Source organism: Thermobia domestica, chromosome 8 (assembly GCF_964235325.1).
Source record: "Thermobia domestica chromosome 8, izTheDome1.hap1.1, whole genome shotgun sequence".
Lineage (NCBI taxonomy): Eukaryota > Metazoa > Arthropoda > Insecta > Zygentoma > Lepismatidae > Thermobia > Thermobia domestica.
The window spans coordinates 262,779,093-262,805,153 of NC_137461.1; the positions used below are offsets into that span (position 1 = coordinate 262,779,093).

At 36.4% G+C, this 26,061-nt stretch overlaps 1 protein-coding gene across 12 annotated transcripts in view; it reads right to left on the minus strand.

Annotated features, from left to right (window-relative positions):
- The window catches only part of LOC145693591 (uncharacterized), a 506,014-nt gene that overhangs the window by 445,241 nt on the left and 34,712 nt on the right, over positions 1-26,061 (minus strand). For 11 of the 12 annotated variants that reach the window (XM_081769709.1, XM_081769703.1, XM_081769706.1 and 8 more), the window contains 3 exons: positions 17,151-17,478; positions 8,554-8,691; positions 985-1,065 (listed from right to left, as the gene is read on the minus strand). In XM_081769709.1, coding sequence (XP_081625835.1) covers positions 985-1,065; positions 8,554-8,691; positions 17,151-17,478 — 547 coding nt within the window. Of the gene's footprint in view, positions 1-984; positions 1,066-8,553; positions 8,692-17,150; positions 17,479-25,506; positions 25,566-26,061 lie in introns of those variants that run through there. The other variant, XM_081769711.1, reaches the window with a different exon arrangement.

Here is a 26,061-nt window from a genome sequence, read left to right on the forward strand (position 1 = left end):
GGTACTATTGGTGGACTCGGGCGGGGTGTAGCTGTGGGACTCGCGAGGCAAACCATAGTGCAAGACATATTAGTGTCCTTTTGTAGGCTAACGGAGCAGTACTCTTCCTAACCACTTAAGCCAAAATAAGAATCGGTACGGAAGCACTAGACAATCATTCACCCACCAGCGTGTATTTTAATGTTGAAAGTAGCGGAATGCGTCAAACAAGGCAACGCTAAAGAATGACGTTATCTCATTGGGACGAAACCAATGACCGCTATAAAGTCAATCGGATAGAGATCATTCTGCTGGCTGTTTCAGGTAGATGCCTCTATCTTGCAGACACATTTAGTGCAAAGTATGGTTCCAAAACCATCATAATACATTAATCTCTGACGAAACTTGAAAAGTATTAGGGAATGAAGTCATTCACAAAAATAAGTGGCATCAAATCAAGTGCATTTAGTGCAATACTTTAGCGAAGGCGACTACGGTAATTAACCTAAATTTTGTGAGTGAATAAACCGACGGTTGTTTGGATACTGAGAATGGAAAGAATATTCCATTCTCCAACCAAGTTGTATTTATTGTCAATAATAATACTTAAAGAACTGGGAATGATTCCAACCCTTTTGAGTAAGGGACGAAAATTTCAAAGTGGTAATAGAAACGCACATTATGATATCTGGAACAAACGTTTGATTGATCCAGTATTCATTCATGAAATTCCATATGGTACTGAAACTGAATATGTCTCCTATCCTGACTGACAGTAGTGGATAGCGACTAGCCTGCAGAGTTCGATTATATGTATTCGTAATCCCTTCATTAGTTCCATTGGAAGTTGCTTTTTCCTGATAAATTCCTACTTTGAAATTGCAGAATCTAAATTGCCTTAATTTATCTGATTTTCATCGTCAATCAATTTCTTGTCTAATATTCTGAAAATAGAAAAGTGGTTAAGGTTTATCCACAAATAGAATAGAATAAAACCCAAATTACCTCGTCTTCTGCTTCATGTTCTTCAACATCTTCTTCTTTTTGGAAAGCTTCTTTAACAGATCTCAACGTCTCAGAGTCGGCCTAAAAGTAAGCATTATTATGACATTTAATTAATATTTAAGGGTAGGGCTAAAATAGTTTCCTTGTCATGTTCATTCTACGTTAACTGTTTAAAGATAAGATTTTTAGGATTTGGATTTCTGGGCTTTCGTCATCTATAGCCATGTTAGCTCTTCACCTTTGAGAGATGACATCCGTCGGCAAGCACACTATCCGGGGAAAGGGAAGGAAGAAAGAATTGGAGAAGGAAGGAAGCAGCCTGAGACCTATTTGTTAGGTACAACCCCGGCATTTGGCTGGTGTGAATGAGGAAAACCTCATTTAGTATTGCTGGCCTAAAAAAGCTTTTTACACTTTTCCGACCGAGTGCCCCCACCGGGAATTGAACCCTGGACCGCTCGCACCGAAGGTTGGAGCGTTAGCGACTGCGCTACGCGGGGTCACCTATTCAAATGAAAAATCCTTTTAACTATCCCTTGAGCAAGATATGAAAAAATAAAATTTTCGAGTATCGAATTTTAATTGGGCTGAAAACTTGCGTATTTGCATGTTAATCAATGGAAAAATAACGAAATAATTCATACTTTGGATCTTTAGTTCGCGAAAACGGCCTGCCAGTTTGAAAAAGATGATGAAAATCAACAAAATTTACCTTTATGCGAAATACGTCAGATTTTCTAGTATCGAATTCTAATAGGGCTCTAAAGTTGAGTATTTGCATTCTAATCAATGGGAGAAGTAAGTAAAATAATTACACTTTGGTTCTTCAGTTCGCGCAAACAACCTAAAGTTTGAAAAAATGAAAAAAAAAAAAAAAAAAACACGAAAATTTACCGTTATGGAAGAAATATATGGGTTACTTTTTTTCATTTCAATAGCGTCCAATTACTTCGTTTTAGTTGTGTAAGGTCATGGTTGTTAACAGTTCGTTAATGTGAGTGATTTTATACATTTTCGTTATTCAGTGTTGTAACCTAAGGGCGTTACAGGATCACAAAACCCAAATTTAGGTGACCTTTACAGCAGTAATAACGTAAGAAAGACGGAGGGGAAGTACTTTAGTGTCTAATATTATGATCATGAAACGATGGACTTCGACTGAATAGGAATAAAGTTACAAGGGATTGGAAGTTTGACATTTTTCAAAATACTTCATTTCGATACATAAAAATTGATACTCAGTCCTAATGTCACTCTAAACAAAACATACATTTGATTTCTTTAGAACTATCACTTGACCCTTATTCCCACTACGTCTTAATCCACTTACCAGCTTACAATCAGTGCCGTAACAATGGGTGCTGCCCCAAAAGCCTAGGGGGCCCCGTCAAGCCCGTTAATTACCAAGTAGGGTACTGAATACTTATATTTTATTATTCATTTTTAATCATTTCTTATGTACAAGAGAAAATCATTGTCAATTTTAAAATTGCCAGCAGTTTTAGTAATATTTTGTTTTATGGTTTGGGGGTGGCCCCAAGACTATAGATATACCACATTGACTTGACACCTAGTCTTCCGTTCGAAGCACTGCTATCGTCTGAAGGAATTCCACTCCCTTTCGCTAAGGCTCTCTCGATTAGCGACAGCTGAACCCTTATTGGCTCAACGCGTGGGTGTGTCGAGGGTATGAGCTTTAGTTCGCATTTTTGCCACGGATCAAGACATTTTGGCGGCACTATAGAGGCATCGCTGTACCCGTTTGTTATTCAGTACTTGTATACTTACTGAATACTTAGATTGTTATTCACTTCTTAAGCGTGGAAAAATATCAGTTAAAATTGCTAGCAATTTTAGTAACATTTTATTGGTTTTCTTTTTAGTTCCTTCCAAGCCTATAGGGGCATTTCTTATGTGTAAGAAATAATAATTGTGGTGAAATTCTAGATTTCTAGTAACTTTCGTGACATTTTTTCATTTTGGGGGTCCCCAAGCCCAGGGCTCCGCTAAACCAGTTTATTACTCCGTACTGAATACTTATATTCTGTTATTTATTTCTTATGAAGAATAAGTAATCATTTTGAAATTGTAGATCATGAGTAATTTTGACAACATTTTTGCTGTTTTTAGTTCTTCAACATCTGGAAACATATCATAACTTTGAGAGGAAATGAAGGTAAAGAAAAACGTAAAGATAAGTTTGCAGAAGGAAATTTTCTACGAATAGTCAAGTTAGTCGCAGAGTTTGACCCTGTATTGAGCACGCTGCCACAAAAACAGGAAAGTAGAGTTAAATATCTGAGTCTCGCAATTCAGAACGAACTCATTGACACTCTGTCTAGCAATTTGAGAAACATTATTCTTGAAGATGTTCGAAAATCTGTATTTTTTAATAATAGGGGATTCAACATTGGACATAAAAAAAAAAAAAAAACTGATCAGGTTAGTGCAGAGGGCAGGGAACTCACGAGCGAAGTTTATAGTGGTGTACAAGCAAGAATTAGTAATACTACTCTAAACACCGCTCTGTATGTTCAATGCTGTGCACATAATCTGAACCTTGTTATTGCCGACGCTGCAAAAGTCTCCACATACGTTTCCATTTTCTTTTGTTTGTTCTTCAAGGCATTTTCCTTTCTTTTCCTTTTCTTTTTAGTTCTGGTGCTCCTAGATGGTCACTTTGATCTCTCTGTGATGAAATGGCTTCAAAATTGAGGAGTTCTATGTAATAGGGTCCCATACCGGCATAGGCTGTTTTTAGGGAGATTGCATTTTCGAATTATTTGGTATTTATTCTATAAACCTGCAAAATTTCATTCCGATATCGCAAGTCTTGATGTTTCTACAGTGAAGGAATAAAGATTGTCGTGAGACGAAAGCGAGTATCTGCTGCAGTTATGTTGGTGGAGTACTTGTTTGAACAGCGTTGAACACGTCGCAGTGTACTTGCACGAGTTCGAATATAGTTCAAAGAAACAGAAGAGAGAGTCAAAAAAGCGATCGTAATGCCAAGGAGAAGAAAAAGAACTCCGGTTAGAGCTATATAACAAGTAGTGGCAAAGATATTCCTGAAAAGCAATTTGAATTAGTGGACAGGTGTTGTAAAGGTAAATGCTGCAAGAACTTAAATGATAAGGAGCAAGAAGAGCTCTTTGCTCAATTTTCCGGAATGATTCAAAGGAACGACAAGATGCCCTGTTGCTAGGCCAACTACAGAGTGGACGTACTCAGCCAAAGAACGAGATGTACGGAGATTGTTCCGTTTTCTGGCCCCTGATGCTGTTGCTTGGTACGAGGAACTGTTCCGTCAAGCCCAAACCATAAACTAAAAACCAGATAACGGGGATGCAGACGATCTTCACGAGTATGTTTTACCAACCCTACATAATGCATAGACTGTTTCGAGTGTCCAAGCCTGTTACATGTCCAGTTTCTAGATAATGCGTGGACTACTTTAATGTATTATTGTTACACATATATTGTTCTGTTTACTTTATACTGTGTTCCTTACTTTGCATTTATGTTTCTTAATTCATTTTCAGAAAGTGTATCACACGACTGCTGCGATACATATACGTGAGAATCCTGCAAAGTCGTCCTCTCTAGAAAGGGCCTATCTAAGCTTTTTAAAAAGCATTCATGTTTGTGTTGTAGTGAAACAAACTGTTAGTTTCTTTGAATTTTGTAAAAGAAAAAGAATAAATCCATGTTTCTCTTGTAGGGTTCACACGTACAGACGTTAAATAAAAAAATATATCTATGTTTGAAATGTTTACACGCAATTTTTTTCAAAATATGGTTTCCCTTTATGGGCCCTTATTACATAGAACTCCTCAATTAAAGAAGGAAACTCTATAAAAAGAAGAATGGATAACTAGGTAGGAAACAAAACATACTTCTGTTAGTTGCATGAAAGAGAGAATTGCTGATGTTCAAAAGTCCCGTACCGCGATTTGTCTAACAATAAGAAACCACAAGAGTTGAGAGCAGCCGAGGCATTAAAAAAGAAGAGACATTTGAATTTGTGTTGATGCTAGTCATCTGGGAAAAGATCCTAATGTTCATGTATGTAACTTCTAAACGTTTGCAGGCTTCTGCAAATAGCAGAGAAAATGCTGATCTACAAACAGCAGAGAAAAGTCTGAATAAATCACTTCAGCAAATGAAAGATCTTCGGAAAAAGTATAACGAACTTGTTTCAAGAGAAACGCAAAAGGTTTGCAAGTAAATATTTTGATGAACTGGCTATGGATAATAGACTAGATGTATCGTAAGATACATTTGGTGTCATTGTATTTTTATCCTATTCTGGATTGCACTGTGTCACAACTTAGCACCCCTTTCCACGAAATGACTGAAGTGCTCAACTGCTTTACTTTTCTCACCCCAGCAACATTGTTGTCAGCATCTGAGGAATACCTTCAGAAACCTGGATATGACTACCGGTACCACAAAGTACAGTAGTGATGTAAGCTAAGATTTTCCACGGCAAATGCTGGTATTCAGAGATTATAATAAGACTAAAATAGGTAACCATCGAACAATTCGGTAAATAACTTTGTTCTTAGTGGAAAATGGCTATTCTACGTCTTTTCCTGATGTGCTTACCGCATGTGTAATTTTTCTAACAATACCAATAAGTAAGTGTGGCTTTTGCTGAACGCTAGTACTCGAAATTAAAGCTCATAAAGAACTACTTTAGAAGTAGTACCTCACAACAAAGGTTAACAAATGTTGTTATGCTAAACGTAGAATGAAAACCAACTTCAAGACTAAACATAGACAAGATTATTTCAGATTTTGTTGATGCTAAAGCTAGGAGGAAAAGCTATTTGAAACGACTTTAAATTTTTGTTGTATTGCTTAGTACTTTGCATGTTTAAATATTTGAATCCATTACAATAAGTTTATTTTGAAATTGTTTCAGCAGTTGTGCAACATCTCTGACATTCCCTTTTTATTTCTTAATCATGATGTCAGTAAATAACATGTGTATAGTTATGGTACACTACAAATAACATTATTTCTTATATTTTTGTCTTAAAAATGTATGTGATTAATAGATCTACCTTTTTCATTTTGACTAATATTGAAAATACATTTTACTTACTTTGCATGATGGATATGGTACTGTGATTTTAAAAGCTCTGTAAAATCATCGTATATTGTTAAATACTGTAGTATGTAAATATACCCTTCCTATCATGTGTTATTCCATTATTTAAGATTACTTTGGAGGAAAGTATTTGTGTGTATGTGTGTGTGTGGGTGTGGGTGTGTGTGTAATATTGTGTTTACTGCTTTTACTATTATACTGAAACATACGTTCGCTTGTGGGAGGCCCCCAAATATCCTCTTGCACCGGGACTCCAAAGAGTTTTGTTACGGCACTGCCTAAAATATTTGATAATTACAATATATTCCTTAATATTAGATTGGTACAAATGAAATGTCCATTTTGATGTCTGCAGCACAACATAGAGATGGGTTAAGACCGCTGAATGTTACAAACTTTAATATGCCCAGAAAACAGTCTGAGGTACCTACAAAATCTAGAGGTACCTTATTGAACAGAGTTGTACGAAAGTGGAGAACACACAATTGTGAGTGATGTTTCTTTATGAATTCATACTGAGACATTCTGTACAGAACGTTGCAAAATAATAATAATAATAATAATAATAATAATAATAATAATAATAATAATAATAATAATAATAATAATAATAATAATAATAATAATAATAATAATAATAATAATAAAATAAGAGCAAATTAATTGGGACAGGAATAGCAAATGAACGCACTATTTGCCGTTGGTTTGTCGAACTTCGTTCCAGTGACACAGCATTCCGAAATGAGCCCCGTGGTCACCGATCAACGTCATGTTCGGATAAGATCCTCAGAAATCCATGGTAGTGGACTCTCAGAAAAGTGTTCGTGTCATTGCATAGGAGTGAGATATACACCGTACCACTGTCATTCGGTGGATTTGTGCAATCGGTAAGTTGAAAAAGTTGGGCTCAAGGATACCACATGAGTTGATAGCGGTCAACAAGAATCGCTGTCTGGAGGTGTGCAGTTCCCTGATTGTAAGTAATAAGTAGGAAAGTTTTCTGTATCAGATTGTTACTTTTGAAAATTAAATCTTTGCGTTTAACGTCCCATATTCATGCCTGGTAGGTTAAGGAAGACAGTGATTAGAGCAACTGAAAAATGATGGAAAAATTGGTGGAATGAGAAAGTGGGAGGGAACGGGAGTACCCGGAGAAAACCCATGAGCATGATGTTTGTCTAGCACAACTTACTTGGCCGGGGATCGAATCGGACTCCACGAACCAGAGGTAAGCGCTCTATCACTGAGCCACCGTGAACCCCGATTGTTACTTTTTATGAAAATCGGATTTGCTACAACAATCGTAAGAGGCTCAGTATAATAGTTGGACCTTGATCAAAGTGCAGGACAGTTTCCGAAAAAAAAAAAAAAAACAGGAAATTCTTTTCTGTTATGGTGAGCTATGGGAGACTGATTCATCATATCTTTCTTCGTCGAGGTGAAAGCACCACTGTGGATCATTACAGGGCTAAACTCTATGAATCGCACTGTAACTTTACCGCAAGCATCGGGATATGTTGAAAACTGTCTTTATATAGCACGACAATGTTCGACCAAATGTTGCTCCAAGAACATTGCAGACTCTCCATGAACTGCAGTAAATGAAATGAAATGAAATCTTCAAGTTTTACGTCCCACGGTTATGCCGGTTAGGCTAAAGGAGACGTTGATGATGAGAAATAAATGAAATGGTGGAATGAAGAAAGTGGGAGGAAACGGGAGAACCTCGAGAAAACCCACGAGCACGGTGTTTGTCCACCACAAAGTCCACACGGCGCAAGCTGGGATCGAACCAGGGACCCCAAGCACCGGAGGTGAACGCTCTACCACTGAGCCACCGTGCCTCCTCCATGAACTGTAGTATGAAACCCTTGCTCATCTACCGAATTCTTCTGCTGGTCTTCGACCGAATACCACTTCTTTCAGCACCAACCTTCCGTGATGAGATCATGCGGTGCAACATGCGCTTAAGAACTTCTCCGTATAGGAGATTTCTTTCGTCACGGAATTAAAAAAAAATGAAACGAAATCTTTTAGTTTTACGTCCCACGTTTATGCCGGCTAGGCTAAAGGAGATGGCGATGATAAGAAATGGATGAAATGTTGGAATGAAGAAAGTGGGAGGAAACGAGAGAACCGCGAGAAAGCCCATGCACACGGTGTTTGTCCACCACAAAGTTCACTTGAATTGAGCGGGGATCTAACCAAGGACCCCACGCTCCAGAGGTGAACGTTCTACCACTAAGCCACCGCGGCCCATTACGGAATTCAATCGTAGGATGGGAAAAGTGTCTGGTTGCAGACGGCGACTATTTTGATTAATCAGATGGCATAGTTCTGGTTTTCATTGAACTTTGGTAATGACGCACTTGGGGCGGACATTTCATTTGCAACAAACTCATACATGTTTTAACTAAGAAGAATATGAAATTAAGAAGAAAAAAATACTGTACTTGTTCATTATCTCCATCTTTTTCAGCGCCTTTCAACTCTTTGTCGTGTCTGTGGTTGTCGTCGTGTTCGTCTTCTTCCTTCACTTTCGATTGTTTTGGAAGTTGGGCACTTTTCGTTGATATTACACCACCATCTTTCTAAAATGTACACAACTAACTGTTAACATTTGACAGCAATAGTGAAGTGTTCTATGCTGAGACAAATGCGTAAATATAACTAAAACAAAGGCACATTCTGGGAATAGGTTCGTTTTAAATGAAAATGTATTTACAAGAAGTATATATGTTAGATCGACCCGCAAAAATTCATGAGATTCAATGCTCAATCCTTTCCGAGAAGTTTATGTGATAAGAGCGCGGTGCAACTCACCATGCTTTAATTATACTATTTAATACGTGAACAGCAGCGACGCAAATCTGTCTTCAACATTGGAGGGGCAAGTAAGACCGTTTTCTTTTTCTTTCTTTCTTTCTTTCTAAGCGATGCTCAAAATATTTCTAAAGTTGAAAAACAATCCTGTGAAGGATCAGGGAGCAGAGTTGGTCTTCAACATTGGGAGGCGGGCAGATTTGAGGCTTATTCTGGGGGGACCTCAATTTCATCTCACTTTCCTTTGTGGCAATCGGACTCAAATCATCACATCCCCCCCCCAAAAAAAATGCATTTCAAATCCGATTATTGGGGGGACAGCCCCCCCAGTTCCAAGATTGAAGGGGACATGTCCCCCTCATCCGCCCGAATTTGCGCCAGTGGTGAACAGAAAGCGTTTTGAGTATTCGAAACTTCATGAAACAGTTCATAGTGGCGTGCAACAAAGACGCTCCTATAGACCAAAAAACTACGTCACACGGCATACTTGGTGTTCGACAAGGGATTGTAGTTCTAGTCTATAGAATTGAGAAACAAAATACTAGTTAGGAGAGTAACGTATACCCGTAGGGGTGTCATTTGCGAAGGGCAGGAGAAGTTAATTACCCTCCGTTACTTGGCAAATACACATGCTGTAATCAATTGTATTATAATATGCTAATAAAGAACATGAAATTCTTGTATAAGTGAATAATCTTGTCCCTCTCTAACAAAATCTGAATGATGCTGCTGAGAATATATCTGGCACCTGTAATTTTTTTTTTTTTTTTTTTTTTTTTTTTTAACCCGAAAACTTAATAATGAATTCTGATACACGCTAATTATATATGGACGTGTTAAATTTATAGTGATGTAAGCCACTTTTTTTAAAAGAAGTGCTTAGACACAGCAACCAGATCTAGATAAGTTAACCTGTTTACAGAAAACGTGAGTAAAAGCTTCATTCAACTACCAATAGATAGCAGAGGAAGCTCAAGTAATAAAAGAAATAGTGTTTGGTTCCCGAATTTATTACAATAACGTTTATATTAATTTCTAGAGAACAAAGAAAATGTGACGTACGCCACTGTATCTTTAACTTGTCCATATATGATATTGCTCCTTTGGAGGGACCATATTTAAGCTGTCTCTCAGCACCCTTTTGTGACTTCGGTTCCCATTTCTGGATTGTCTTATACCTAGGCGGAGTCATGAGGGGATGGGAGAAATTCCCCCCAATTTTTGACAAAAAATAAGAATTCCACCTATAAGATAGCGTCTGGGATTAACTGCTTTAGCAATTTTCCACGCTGATTTCTTCCAGTTCTTTTTTTTTTTTAATATGGTAGCACCATAAAAAGTGTTTTATTATTATAATTATCATATTTATTTAAATAACTAAAAACTTGCTTTACGGATTCTAAAGGCGTGTTTTACTCAGTATCACATTTAATAATCTTTCGCTTTATTGTCTTCTTTCTGTACATACAGGCTTTGCACATCTTTATTCATGATTTTTTAAAATAAATATCGGATAGTAAATACAATACTGAGAGATACAGCAGTAATTATTTACTCTGTTATATTTGTGTAGTAGACGGAATTCCAAGCAGGCTGCAAGCAACGGAAATATAATGTGTGGTAAGTTTTCTTGCTGTACCAAAATTTTTAAAGGCACTGATATCTCCAGGGAGGGATATGATAGTACGGCCCTATCCCCTGTCGTTTCACGGACGTAGGGGCAAAATAAAGGCAGAACATAAGCGGAAATGTTAATATGTGCAGAAACTTTGCAGAAATGTTAATATTTTGTATTGAATTCATGGATTCAAATCGCACGGCTCTCACAGGCTTCTTCTGTAAACTTAATCTGTTAGCCTTGATATGTTTAACATGCACAAACATTTCAATATGAATCGAAGAAAATTAAATAAACCTTACGGTACCGACGCCACAAGAGAAAGGTTGATATCTTCTGTTTAGAGTGTAAGATGGATGGAAATATTATGGAAAGAAGGACGGAAGTATTTACTCGATCATAAGTTAACTGTCATCTTTCGGAACACACATTAATATATATATATATATATATATATATATATATATATATATATATATATATATATATATATATATATATACAGTGAAACCTCTCTAAAGCGGACAGCCGTGGGGAATCAAAAATTGTCCGCTATAGAGAGGTGTCCGCCTTAGAGAGGTTTCAATATTTTCTTACGTAAATTAATAAACAAGGTAATATGCAATTAGAATTTTTTTTTTGCATGAATCACGTATTTAAGAATATTACCAAAATGTTACTGTACCTGCATTATCTTGCGCCATCCAATTCGAGGCACAACATGGGAATAAGATGTTATAGTTCTCTGCACTTTACACTTATCTCCACTTACTACGTTTCGGTGTGTTGCTTTAATTTGTGAGTTAATTGCAGTCCAGCAATGACTTTTTTTTAAAAGACAATATGCGTACCCGTGGTCAAAAACACCAAACTTGTCTTCTGTTTGGTTAGAGATCCCAGCGGGATAGTAGAATGTTGTGTCATTCCAAACAGTGGGCAACTGTCAATCATTTTTGTTTCTGAAGCATGTTGGGTGGGAGTGGAATGCAAGCAAAGGATATAAGGGTGTTGTGAAACAGAGACCCTTCTTCTACGTTGCTCAAGAGACAGTTGAGGAGGCAAAATGTTCTCACACCCACATGTTCTTCCTTGGTGACATACGTATGAATTACTAAAAATGTATTTTTACTGCACTTTCCAACTTGTTTCCAGAGAAAGTGTCCGTAATACGGAGGTAAATAATACCTATAAAAGACAAAAAAAGACTGTCCGTGTCCGTACTAGAGAGTGTCCGCTTTAGAGAGGTTTGCCAATATGTTTTTTCCTATTACAGTGTTTGGGGATTACAAAATATGTCCGTTATGGGAGGTGTCCGCTTTACAGAGGTGTCCGTTAGTAGAGGTTTCACTGTATATATATTGAACGTAATAATTTGTATCATATACTATGCTAAATTCTTGTAAATGCAAAAGAAATTAACACTATACAGTACATGCATTAATAATTTCGTTAAAGAGATGCTTGTTATTAGTGCTGTACACACATACTACAGTTCAAAAAAGTTATTACGTCAATTGCACGGTACTACTAAACATATATAAAATAGCCACAAAAGAATACAGTTATTGTATATAAAATAGCTAGAAAAAGTAGTATAGTATTACACAAACTATCAATGGATCAACGGAAAGTCAGAAAATTTTTAAATTAATGAAATTTAATATGAACAAAATAGGTTACGTAAAAATATGGTTGCTTTCAACCAGTGGTGTTATTCTAATTTTTTTAACAACCGGTTCTGAATATCGCAGATAGGAATAGGCACGAGCCAAGCTAAAACTCGACTCGATTCGAGTTTCACATCGAATGAAAGGTAATTTTCTCGAGGTGGGTTCCGACCCGAGTCATTGTTTTTGAGGTCGAGTTTGATAAATGGCACGCTCGTTCAGCTTGCTTTAACTCGTTTTGAAATCATGGCCTAATTAGACTGAAAAGCAAAAACCATGAGAAATGTAAGCAGCAATGTGGAACACTTTTAGTATTCCTCATGAGAGGGGATACTTCGCATCTCTTCTCTTCTCGATAACAAGACGACAATAAATTTTTATAACGAGACAGCCTCAAATCTCGTGAACTCCAATATAAGTATATATTATAATTCTTACCATCAAGGCTGAACCTATACGGTCGAATTTCTTAGCTCAATGAGAAGGCCAACCCGCGTACTGATATCAACCGGCTCGGCTTGGTTCAACTGAACGAATTGTTCGAGCCCGCTCGGTTGAGATGAGCCTTCGGCTCGGATCAACTGAGCCAATGGCTTGAGTAGGCTCAGTTGGAATGAGCCACCGACTCGACTCAGGTGAGCCATTGGCTACAGCCGCTCCGCTGAAACGAGTCCATCGGCTCGGTTCGACTCGGCTCAACTGAGCCAATGGCTCGAACCGGCTCAGTTCGGCTTATCCATCAGTTTTGTTCGGTTCGTTTCGAGTGAACCATCGGCTCGAACCAGCTCGGATGGGTAAGCTGTTAGCTCGGTTCATTTCTCGGTTCGGCTCGATATGAATGATATGTGAGCCTAGCTGTTCGAGCCGTTGACAATCTTAAACCAGGGCCGAGGAGTTTTGAAGATGTTTGGCCGGCGCTGTATAACTTTTAACAATTTTTTGGCTCGAGCGCGAATACTTGCTCCTTTGGATTTCAAACCCAGAACCTCGTGAACGATGTCCTTGCCTCCTAAAGACTTCCCGTCGACCAAGATCGGCAGTCAACCAGTTTTTACTATTCATTCACAAATCGCCTATATTTCATGGTTATACACGGTGTTGTTATAGTAATAGTAATAAATAATATAATAATAATAATAATAATAATAATAATAATAATAATAATAATAATAATAATAATAAGTTGTAGTAGTATCACCGATAATTTCGTTTATGGAGGATACTTGAAGAGAGTACTTGAAATTATACACAGGATTTAGCTCGACTTGGCTCGAATCATCTCGAAACTCGACCTGAATTCATAGTAGAAATAGATGAAATGGTTTTGTGAATTGATTTGGAGAGGTATAAAATGTGAATCGTGCTGATGCGAGGCAAGAGGAATAACATATGGCGGGCAAAGGTGGAACTGTTTCATTTTCCCCGCTTCCATTACACAAAGTCACACAAGAAGCAGTATTCGAAAGCTGTTTGGTCGTGTAAGCAAACGTGCTGCATTGAGGCATATTTTGCTCAGGGTAGGTTTGTTCCTAGAAAATTTATAATTCAGCAGGAAAAAAAACAAGGAAAGGACATTAGTCCAAGATATTCATTGGCTATATTTTACATTTTTATATTCCATACTATTTTCTTTGTTACACAGGTCTTGCAATTTTAGAGCGTATTATAACTATGTAATTTCTTACTGCCAACTTACCATGCAATATTAACTTCAAATGTGGCTTCAATGTGTGATTTGTTTGGAGTGGGCTTATGATAATTGTTCGGACATTCAAGATTCTTGGATACTAAACTGCCACATTTGTAACTATGTGAATATAATGAGCTATATTCTGAGTAGATGTTCACACCGTTTGAATAGACATATACATGCAAAATTTGCTTGCGTTTTTTCTTTTCTTTTTCTTTCTTTCTTTCTTTTTCTTTTTTTACATTCTATTTCATTTCTTACAAATGTATTGTAAACACAGAATATTACAAATCTCTAATTTCATAATTTCTTCTCCTAAGATAATAGTTGCGCAACTAATTTCTTAACTAAATTCGCAACATTATCTCAATGAACAACAATTTTTATTCTACATGCATGTACGTTCCAGTTTGCCTGCTTATAGACGAGCGAAGTGTGAATTTCACATATCGACATTAAATCTCGTCTATCATCAACATGTTTAATTGTTTTATTCCCATTTTGTTGTATAATATGGCAGAAGATCCAAGCTTTCCATACGTGTATAAAATATTCTGCTATTGTGTTTTGTTCCGACAATACTATGCCATTTATAACTTGTGTGCCACGTTGCTCGCCCTTCCCCTACACCAGAATTCGAATTAACAATGACACAACGCTAGTCAGTAAATTATATCACCAAAACACTTATAGTTCTTGCGGAAGATGCAATGTAAAAAAAAAAAATGTAAATATTGCAGGTTAGTTCCAATTTTATTATTTACAAGAACTGTCCTTTTGAAAAGCAATGAAAGGTTTTCTATTATAACTAAGAATCAATCATTTATCACGAATGAGCAATAACACTATTTACAACTATCAAATCATATAATAGTTTTTTTCTATAAAGACATATTTGTTTCGAATACTTATGTTGAAAAGACTTTCACTCTTTTCTACAATACCAATTTGTTCCATAAACCAGATATCCTTGCACTATTAACAACACTACATTATTTTCATATTACGTCTACTTATTTGGAGTTATTTGCCTATTAACACGTTATAACGAATCTCATTTAATTCACTTTTAGAGAGAAAACACTTTCACTCTCAATTTCTACCATTAAACCTGTTTTTTTTTCCTTTCCAAACTATAATTTTTATATTCTTAAAAAAAAAAACTTTAAATTGGCATATTGGATTGATTAGTTATAGCTACGTATTATCTATACAGATTACATAGTCTATGTTGTTCACATTGTCTATGTATGTAAACTTAGACTATCTATTTTTGCATGTAGACACACACCACTGACACTTGGCAGCTAATCTTGATGATCTGAAGAATCAGATCAAAGCAGCTGTGGGTAGGGTTGACCAGGATATGCTCATGAGTGTGTGGATGGAGTTGGGACTATCGTGTAGACGTGTGTTGTGTGACTAAAGGAACGCATATTAAGCGCTTGTAACATTTGTAGCTAGTACTTGATGAGTTTTTCATTTTATGCTATATGTTGCAATACTTTACGCCTTATGCTTTTAAGGCCATGTCTAACGTTTTCAGCTGAGATAATCAATCTTTATATAATAACAAGGTGAGCTTCTTTCCAAAGTACAGTGAAACCTCTACTAACGGACACCTCTATAAAGCGGACACCTTCCATAACGGACAAATTTTGTAATCGGCAAACACTGCTATAGGAAAAAGCATATTGGCAAACCTCTCTAAAGCGGACACTCTCTAGTACGGACACGGACAGTCTTTACTGTCTTTTATAGATATTATTTACCTCCATATTACGGACACTTTCTCTGCAAACAAGTTGAAAATTATAGTATAAATACATTTTTTGTAATCCATACGTGTATCAGAAATGAAAGACATGAGAATGTGACCACATTTTACCTCCTCAACTGTCTGCTCAGCAACCCAGAGGAAAGGTCTCCGTTTAACAACACTCTCATGTCCTTTGCTTGCATTTCACTTTCACCCAACCTGTTTTAGACATAAAAGTGATTGACAGTTGCCACCGTTTGGGATGACAAGTCATTTTACTGTCCCGCTGGAATCTCTAACCAAGCAGAAGAGAAGTTTGGTATTTTTTGACCGCGGTAGGCATGTTGTCTCCAAAAAAAAAAAAAAAAAGTCATTGCTGGACTGCAAGTGACTCACAAAAAAGCGACATACCGAAAACGTAGTAAGTAGCGATAAGTGTAAAATACAGAGAACGATAACATCTTATTTCCATGTTCTGCCTCGAACATAGAGTATTGGATGGCGCAATATAATGCAGGTACAGTAACGTTTGGTAATATTCATAAATACATGATTCATGCAAAAGTATTTTTTTCTAATTGAATAGTACTTTGTACTAATTTACGTAAAAAGATATTGAAACCTCTCTAAGGCGGACACCTCTCTATAGCGGACACTTTTTTTTAATTCCCCACGGCTGTCCGCTTTAGAGAGGTTTCACTGTATTATGAAAACTTTAATGTCTTATGCAATTCAAGATTTTCCCAGATGATAATCTACCCCAATACTGCATGTTAACATTTTTATTTTAAAACTAGCTGGTATGGTTCATTAATATTACTTTTTACAAACAAATATGACAGTGCTGGAAATAACATAAATATATACACAAATTCAGGTATTGGAGAATCAGCAGGGTTTCCTTTTCTATTCGTGGAGGTGCAGATAAAGCTCTTCTGATCCATTCACACTATTGCTCCTCACTAATCTTCAAAAAGTTGGTAGGGGGGGGGACAGGTTACGAAATGAGAAAATATCGTTCATCTAATAATATGGAGAATGCATATCTTCGAAGCTATGTTAGTTGACAACCTGGTCATATGGTTCGGAAGAAAAAAGGGTTGCGGGAGGTAAGACTGGCTGCTGTCAGAAATGAGACAACCTTATTTGCCTACACATCTTTTTTCTTATATTTTATAACAAGCCTTTTCAAACAAGGTGCTCTTTCCTTATTTTCATTTTTCAGCCATTTTTGGTCCTAAATCTTGATTCCTGCGCGGCGAAAAAAAGGGGACACCACGACAGAGGGAACGCAAAACTAATAGTATTATCATCAATATTTTGCAATATATATATATATATATATATATATATATATATATATACGAAATACAAACGAAATCAGAGAAATAACTTGTAGTAGCTATGTATATTGCTGAAGATTAAGAAATGCGACATCGCACAATGTAAAATAAGCATAAAGTTAACTTAAAGTCGTAAATATTTACAATTACCTGTGGACCATCTGGATCAGTTAGAAAAAACGAGGCGGCACACAGTTTACTATCACAATTTTTACATGTCGGTTCTATACACAGTGACGACGATGAAGACTTTATGTTAAACTCTGCCAAGGATTTGGATAAAGTATTAAGTGCATTAGGAGGATGCACCTGACTTTTGAATGCCTCAACGACCACCCTGGGCTTGCCAGCTGGTGCGTAGGTCTTTGGTACTGATTCGTCTAGATCATAGCCGCCCAATAAACATGGAATGCATTTACAGTCCTTGCTTCCCGCTCTTTTCTTTTTATTTGAGAGTTGCTCCTTCTCTAAGCCATGCCTGTAAATTAAATGCATTTTTGTATGAATAAGATAAACAAATTATTAACGGAATGATGAGAGTCATGGATCAAAATAACGGAGAAACAATGAATGGAACTAATACGACTAGTTCCCTAAAAAGAAGGCTGTTCAGAAACAATAACAACAAGACACCTTAGAAAAATTAATCCTCACACGAAAAAATATTTTAAAAAATAAGTTTATAGACCGATATGGATGCACAAATATATCATTTCGGAGTCCGAAAATTGGTCGAAACGACATAAAAGGGTCATAACTCAAGAACGATACAGGCTATATGACAGTTTTCAGTTCCTAATATATCACTTTTCGTTTCTGGAAAATCTCATAAATTTCCTTTTCGCCGACCATATTCCACAACCACTGGTATATTAATAGAACCTTAGGGTCGAAATAAGCACCACGTTCTTTTCCTCGAGTTCCATCTGACATTTCGTTCTCATGATTCTTTTTTTTATCGTTCACAGACCATGTGCTATAGCCACAAAATGACGTCTTTGTGTCCCCATGGTTATATGTCATGGTCTCGTATCAGGATTAATTTCCCAACTTTTATCTCAATGTTGTATGTAAATTTATAGAAGAAATGGAGGAATTCTGGAACAGGTAGAAATAAACCTCATATCTGAAAACGCTTCTGGATTTAACGAACACATTTTTTTTCAATAAATACATACACGTGTATTATAAAACACACTAAACATTACTGTACGGAATATCTAATACCTATAAAGTAGCCAACCAATTTGTGAGAATCGTGTATTTCCATTTCAAATAAATATCCCTAAGTACTTATGTTGTAGTTTTTACGCGTGTTCAATAACTAATATTCCGTAAGAAGAAACGAAACGGGCAAGGAACAAACATTTTTTTTATAGCGGATACTAGATACTAGTAGGTGACCTTAAACACTTCATATACAAGGTCTGTAGGGAACGTAATGTACTATATTTTATTGTGAAGCAACTGTACTTTACAGCGCGCACTATCTGCCGGGGTCGATGGTGATGTATGTCAACTACGGAGCGAGTGCCTGCACAATTGTCTCCGACCTCTCGGAGGTAAGGAACAGGCGATTTCGTAAACCTCTCTTTCGTCGATAACCAAATATTTTGCTAATTGGAAATCTGTCAAGACATTTCGCGAATGTGTAAAAATGATCCTCTTTTTGAACAATAGTATCACGACTGACTAAACGTGGAATATTTAAATGCTAGTACGACCCCGAAACGAAGAGGAAAAGTAGTGAGTGGCAGTGAGGCACACCTTGGCGTCCTCTCGCTCCAAGAAGACTCGATTGAACAAATCACATAACGTTACCATAGTTTGATTTATTTACTTATTTAAAAATTTATCGTAGTATAATTCATATATAATATTGTTGTTACATACTACGATGATTAGGGGAGACCGTGGCTGGTTGACGAACTGCATATAGCTCCTTCATTAATTATAATGGGCTGTTACTGCTGTCATAAAAGAGCGACCTATGGATGCAGCTGCCACCTTCATATGGAATTTGTAACTTGCGGATTATGGCGTCTCTTAGATAAAGACTATTTTTGCCAGTCTGAAGTATTTTTTTCTGTTCTCCGTTACATCATCACAGAATCGTCACTACTTGGAGTACAGAGGTAAGTAATATAGCATTAGTTAGATCTGAACTTTGTTTTTCTGGGTATTCAAACAATAAAACGTAAATGCCAAACAATTGCTGAGTAATTACGACTTTGTTTGCACAACATGGGCTTGGGGTTAGTTGGCGTATAGCATTTGAGATTGGTTGGCAAGTGCGCTAAACAATCTCGTGTGAAATTTTATTTCATTTTACTTTTATTGTTACATTGTTTGTTTTCTTTTACTTCAATGTTATAGAATAGCATGTACGCATTGGATTAATGTCAAAATTTAGAAATCGCGATAAGACTGTTTGACGGACTCTGAATTTTCTGGATAGGCCTAATTCTCAGAATCAAGAATATTTTGTATGTGCTGTTTTCTTACAAAAATAGAGGCCCAGCTATTGCTTTTTCATTCTTTGTGGAAAGAAGGAAATAAACTGCATTTCTCGATAATTCAGCTAAAACATATCTTAGCTACTTTGTGAACAGCGGGAAATAAACTACCTTTCTTGATTATTCAGTTATTTTAATTAGATTTTGAAATAATATGAAGAATTAACCTACACTAAATCATATTAAAACTGATGTGGTTTGATAATCTTGTAGCTTTTAATGTCATGACAACCAAGCTAGAATGAAAGAAGCAAGTTTTCATATTTCATAATGCTGATTCTTTTAAATGTTGTGAATAAAAGTCATTTCAAACTTCAAATAGCCTACTTCATTGCAATATATACAGTGGCGTATTTAGGGGGGTGGCTTCCGGGCTTAAGCCCCCCCCCCGAAATCTTACTTAGTATAGTAAAGTAAATGAAATATCTTGCAGAATTTTCACATTTCCAGGCAAAGCCCCCCGAAAGTTAGCAAAGCCCCTCCCGAAACAAAATCGTAAATACGCCACTGAATATATATATATATTAGTGATGAGCGCAAGAGTCTTGGTCTTGCAGTTTTTGCAAGAGTCTTGCATGCAAGACCAAGACCAAGACCAAGACCAAGACCAGGAATCCCGATGCAAGACCAAGACCAAGACCAAGGAGTGCAAGAGCAAGACCAAGTCCAAGACCATACCTGCAAGACCAAGACCAAGACCAAGACTCTTGCGCAAGAGTCTTGCACAAGTATAGATACTACTTGATTTTTTATAGAATGTAAAAAGGAAGGGGAAAAATCATTACATCTTTCACGTGAACTTCTTGGCTCCAGTAAAAATACAGCCGGAGTGAATGTATTCCCAGTACTTGATGCAATCCATGTGAGTCGATCTGCTCCTGTAACATATAGCTACAGTATGTCGTTTTTTGAATCGTTTGTTCACGAGGCGACTGACAGCATAATTCTATGAATTGTTACAAGCTATAACAACTTCAGTGTCTGATTTACTTTGGTCATCATTTGATCATTCACGACGGCCCATGATTGGATTTTGGGAAATCATGCGAAGAATAGTTGTGTCCATAAGAAGTGGATACGCAAAAATAAACTAGAGCATGTTATGGACACGGTAGCTGAGTGGCAGAGCGTTCACCTCTGGTACATGGGGCAGCTTGCGCTATGTGAGCTTCTTTGGTGAACAAACACCCTGTGCGTGGGTTTTCCCGTTTCCTCGTACTTTCTTCATTCCACCATTTCTCCTCATCACTGTTTCCCTTAGCCTCAGTGTAATAATCGTGGGACGTTAAACTAGATATTTCATTTCATTTCAAAACATATTAGTGGTGTTCTTCTTCCAAAACTAAAGAAATGTAGTATTGAACATCGGCAATTCCGTACACCATAGGTGCCTACTACATGGGTATGGCCTTGGCTCCAAGGATCAAGCATCCGTTAGAAAATTTTAATGTGTGCTCATAAAATTAATATCGAAATAACATTTTCATGACATTCACAAAAACTTCGCGCATGTGACCGCGAGTTTGATTTCATAGGTGGATGCTTATACGTTGAATAATTGTTTATCAATATAACTTATAGCCCCCTTAGGTATACGGCATATCTAGGATTCAACGATATAACATTATACAACAATAAATAATCTATATTCACAACTGAGAGTGATTTCGTACTTATTTCAAATAACTTGAAGTTTGATGCCGTTATTATGTATTTCTAATGTAGGTCAAAAGTATTTATATACATTGAGTTTACACAAAAGACATAGACAGTTAAGTCGTTTTCAGTTTTCACTCAAATTATTCTAAAATATTGGGGCCGCGGTGGCTCAGTGGTGGAGCGTTCACCTCTGGTTTTTGGGGTCCCGCGTTCGATCCCAGCACCCGCCAAGTGAACTTTGTGGTGGACAAACACCGTGTGCGTGGGTTTCCTCGGGGCTCTCCCGTTTTCTCCCACTTTCTTCTTTCCACCATTTTCATTCATTTTTCATCATCACCGTCTCCTTTAGCCTAGCCGGCATAATCGTGGGACGTAAAACTCACAAATTTAATTTCATTTCATATTCTAAAATATTAAGAGGTTTAATTATTATTATTTTAATTTTTTCTCTCTTTTTTGGTCAATATTGCAAAACATATCATCATCGTCATAATAATAGCTATTCTGCATTATTGGCAGGTCACTTGCTGTAGCTGAGAAGCTTCGATGACTGTGGTCCTCATAGCTAGTCTCTTCGTCTTAACGTAGCAATTTTCTGTCTTAATATCTTTCAACTATAATCTCCTTCACCCCCTCCCTCTACCACGTCCCTCATAATACAGTTCCTCCTCAGCCAGTGTCCTCCTCTTAATTACATCTAAAATTCTTCTTTTCTCCCCTACTGCTAATATTTCTAAAACCTTCGCATTCGTTTTCCGTTCAACCCAGCTGATTCTCTCCTTTTTTTCTCCATGCCCACATTTCGAAAGTCTAATTGTTTAATCGTTTTTGCGTAATGTCCTTGTTTCTGCCCCATACAGTACATATTAGAATCAGTAAAACAAAATTTCAATATTTAATTGGGAGTTTGTTCAATACAAAGATGAGCTAATCGTGGTTGGAAAGAAAAAAATCTGACGCCTTTAGAGTGTAAAAATAATTTTGCAATTTATGGTATTTCAGTAATCTGTGCCGTCTTGGTTTTCTTTCATGCGTCTCACTGTCAGGGGTAGCCTCCCCAGTTTGGGAACCAGTGGAGTATTGGATCTCTTAAAACATATAAAAATATTACGAAATGTTGTGGTTTATCTTATAAGTAGTGAAGCGTGATCACCCATTGAAAAAAAAAGTAAAGGTCATCGCCTATGTTGTACAGCATCATCACACTTACACGAAGGTAAAATATATTACATTTAGAAACATACATTGTATTTCCCTCACTATTGACGGAATGTAGGATTTATTATTCCTTATATACAGAGTAAAATTTACTTATGAAAATCATAGATTTCTTAAAAGCAAAATTTGCAAGACTCTTGCAAGCAAGACCAAGACTGGGTGTGCAAGACCAAGACCAAGACCAAGACTAGGTGTGCAAGACCAAGACCAAGACCAAGACCGAGGGTTCCAGTGCAAGACCAAGACCAAGACCGCATGTGCAAGACCAAGACCAAGACCAAGACCACCCGGGTCTTGGTCTTGGTCTTGCATTTGCTCATCACTAATATATATATAAAATAGAATTTAGAAAATAACGTTTATTTCTAATAAATCCAATGTTTGCTTGTGTTTTGCTATATTTAAAAGGTATGCCAACTAGCCCCACAATATCAGCCAACTAGCCCCTTACTAGGGGTCGGTTGGCATACTCCATTTTAAAAGAAAGAAACATTTATTTCTCGAAAACTGTAAGCAACAAAACAAAAACAAAAATTGAATTTATTAGAGAAAACCTTGGTCTGTCCGTACACATCCATTACATTGCAATACAGTGCACCATCTGCTCATAAAATAATAATAATAATAATAATAAAGAATGAAAAGTTCGCCAACCAGCTCCGGTCTCCCCTACTCATAATCCGGGAAAGTTAGGCTTTTAGCTTGCGAACATTAGTAGAAAGCTGAAAATTAGTACAGTGATCCTCTTTGATGTGTTGAACAATATATTAAAAGACCACGAGTCTCTCGTGCCTGCGTCCTGGAAATCCAGGTATCGGCAGTTCTGGAATGAAACGATAACCATTGGCAAAGGTTTTGTACTATGATGCTCAAACAGGAAACAATTGATACTTTCTACACTGGGCTATAATTTTTAGTATCTTTTGTTTGTACACTATGACGCGTCAGACCAAACATCAGGAGGACAATGTTTTTTCATACTTATAGACTTCGTGACATTACTTTCCGGACGGCCTTGTATAAGACGTAGTAACTATTCAGCTTATCGAAACTAACCAAACCTGTATTCACCTATTATGTCTTTCACTCTAAACACAGCTTCATGCGCTTTTAAATATGAAAAAATCAAATGCATATTACCTACATTGCTAAAATATACTGATGGAAACGCATTTAAGGATAATACGTAAGGCTTCCAACTCATGCCCAGTGTGCTTTGCTCATATACACCTTATAACCTGGCCTGCCAGATCTTTTGACTTAGTCCTATCGAGTAATCTCACGTGTGGACAGTACCTAATCGCCAGCCAGGATTCAGCATCTTCAAAGATCATTGCCAAACTACACCAAAATCTATAACGAGCATGAGACACCCTACCCCGGACAGACATACACCATCTATATGATCAGTACGAGAACAGTTACCGTTTATGGCACACACTAGTCAATGTTCCGATCCATTGCTTCGATTACAAGTAATTTGAGTACGTGAAGGATCACGTTAACAAATCACAATAATCGGAGCAGTAAATGGGAACATTATTCAATAGAAAATTAATTGTCAACAGATAAATTTGCAATCTTCCATAAAGTGATTTATTTTTGGAATAGTTTATATGGAAAATAAAAGTAAACCAACCTAAACCTAATTATAACTTAAATATTAAAAGTTAATTTCCAAAAAAAAAAAAAAAAAAAAATCATTCTAATGTCCATAGAATAAGCTAATACAGTAATTATTTGAAACAAAATTATTCCAACGAGACCAGAGCAATAATAATTTTGCTAATTTAAAATACAAATTGACGAATATGCCGTATATTAACTAAATATTTGAATTAGTCATTTATTATATTTATTTTAAAATACTAACAAAGAAGCAGAATTTTTACTGCAAATCTGTTCGATGGCATTACAGAAATCCATGATTTGGATATCTTACTTCACGATCAAATCTACTCTTACCTCGCGTTAGATGCTTTCACCATATCAAAAATTACTTTTTGGTAAATCGTTGTAATATGTCTCATAGACTATATTACATAAAAATAATTAAGAGACAACTTTAAGCTAATATGTTTAATTATGATTATTTATTTCACAAATTCCAATAGGAATACCAATAAACGTTATTAAATATCACTTAAAGAATCAACCATTTGCAAGATCTAAACAGATTAGGAAGAAATGAACAAATTATAACGAAATCTAACGAATTATAAAAGAACTTACATGGAACTAGAATCGGAACTTTTTGAATCTAAAAAGAACTGTGAAAGAACTATCAGCTGAACGAATAGAAACATGTTCGTCATAAATTAACCTATTAATATTATGTTCCCAGTTACGATCAACTGCTTGTGGTCAATTCAGGGTAGTTACATTCAATATTAATGTGAGCATTCTAAGAATATTGAACACTTTATAGTTGGCCTATATTCTGAATATCCCATGGGAATAATACTACCTTCTGTACTAAATACTGTCCAGATCCGAAAATATCTTTAATGCGCTTACGCCAATGTAAATTCTCATTAGAATAAAATTGTAAATTTAACAGGAAACTAAAGATAGCTTCTTGATGTAGAATTAGATGTACAGATTGTATACCAAAATGTCTGATTCAAAATTCCTGATTGTCGGTAACAACAATTTAATTGGTAGCATTCTTCAGCGGGTAAATGTTATACTCATGGAAGCAATAGAGGGTAAATCCTCCAAAAATTTTGGGATGAATGTTTACAATAATTTGTCATTAAAAAAAATGGTAATTCCACGGTTAAAATGACTTGAGTGTTTCCGCACAATGTAGGGAAGCTGTATTCTATGTTAACAAAAATAGAGTTACTATGAAGCAATTACAAGTGCTATAGAAAGTCGTATACCTCTTAAGAATGCTGAATACTTATACTAAAGTTTATAGCAAACAATGTATTTCTGTCACAAAAATTATTTCCCATGTGTCATACACATTGAAAGTCTGTGAGAACCACGTTAAGGAACTTGTAAATATAATATACAAGCAATACAATATACTTCTGCATGTAATAACGACTGGCAGCACAGGTTGGTTTCGTATTTTCGCATGAATAATCGTTTTTGCGTATACCCACCACACGTCACTTCGTATTTGCTTCCTACGACCGTACTCTTGCATGGGCCCATAAGCTTCGCTTTGCCCTCACTCGGAATTGATACGTCTTCGTTATAGTGGACACCTAGAACAGGTTGATCCGTCTTTTTATAGCACGGTAATTTCTATTGCACATCAGTTTGTACACATATTGTCAACATGGGGTTAAGTTTAGAGTTACCCCTCCGTTTTTTATAAAAACCAGGAAAATTTACAGGAGAAATGAGGTAAGAAATGATAATTTGTTTTTATTTGATGTTTAGGAATGTAACTTCGGCAGGAGAGTTATGTTTAATACGAGAAAAGATATGTGGAAGTTAGTACTATTTGCCGGATGCGGAAGCATTCGCGGAAGGTTTCAACAGCATGGTAATTGTAAAATATGGCGAATATGGCGAATTGGTGTAACAGATGCGCAAAAATAATGAAGAAAACCTTTTAAATTTTTGTGAAGCCCACGGAGTACTGAAGTTAAGTGAAATGTAACAATTTTTAATACTTTAAGCACTGGTTTTTGTATGCTGCAAAGTCCAAG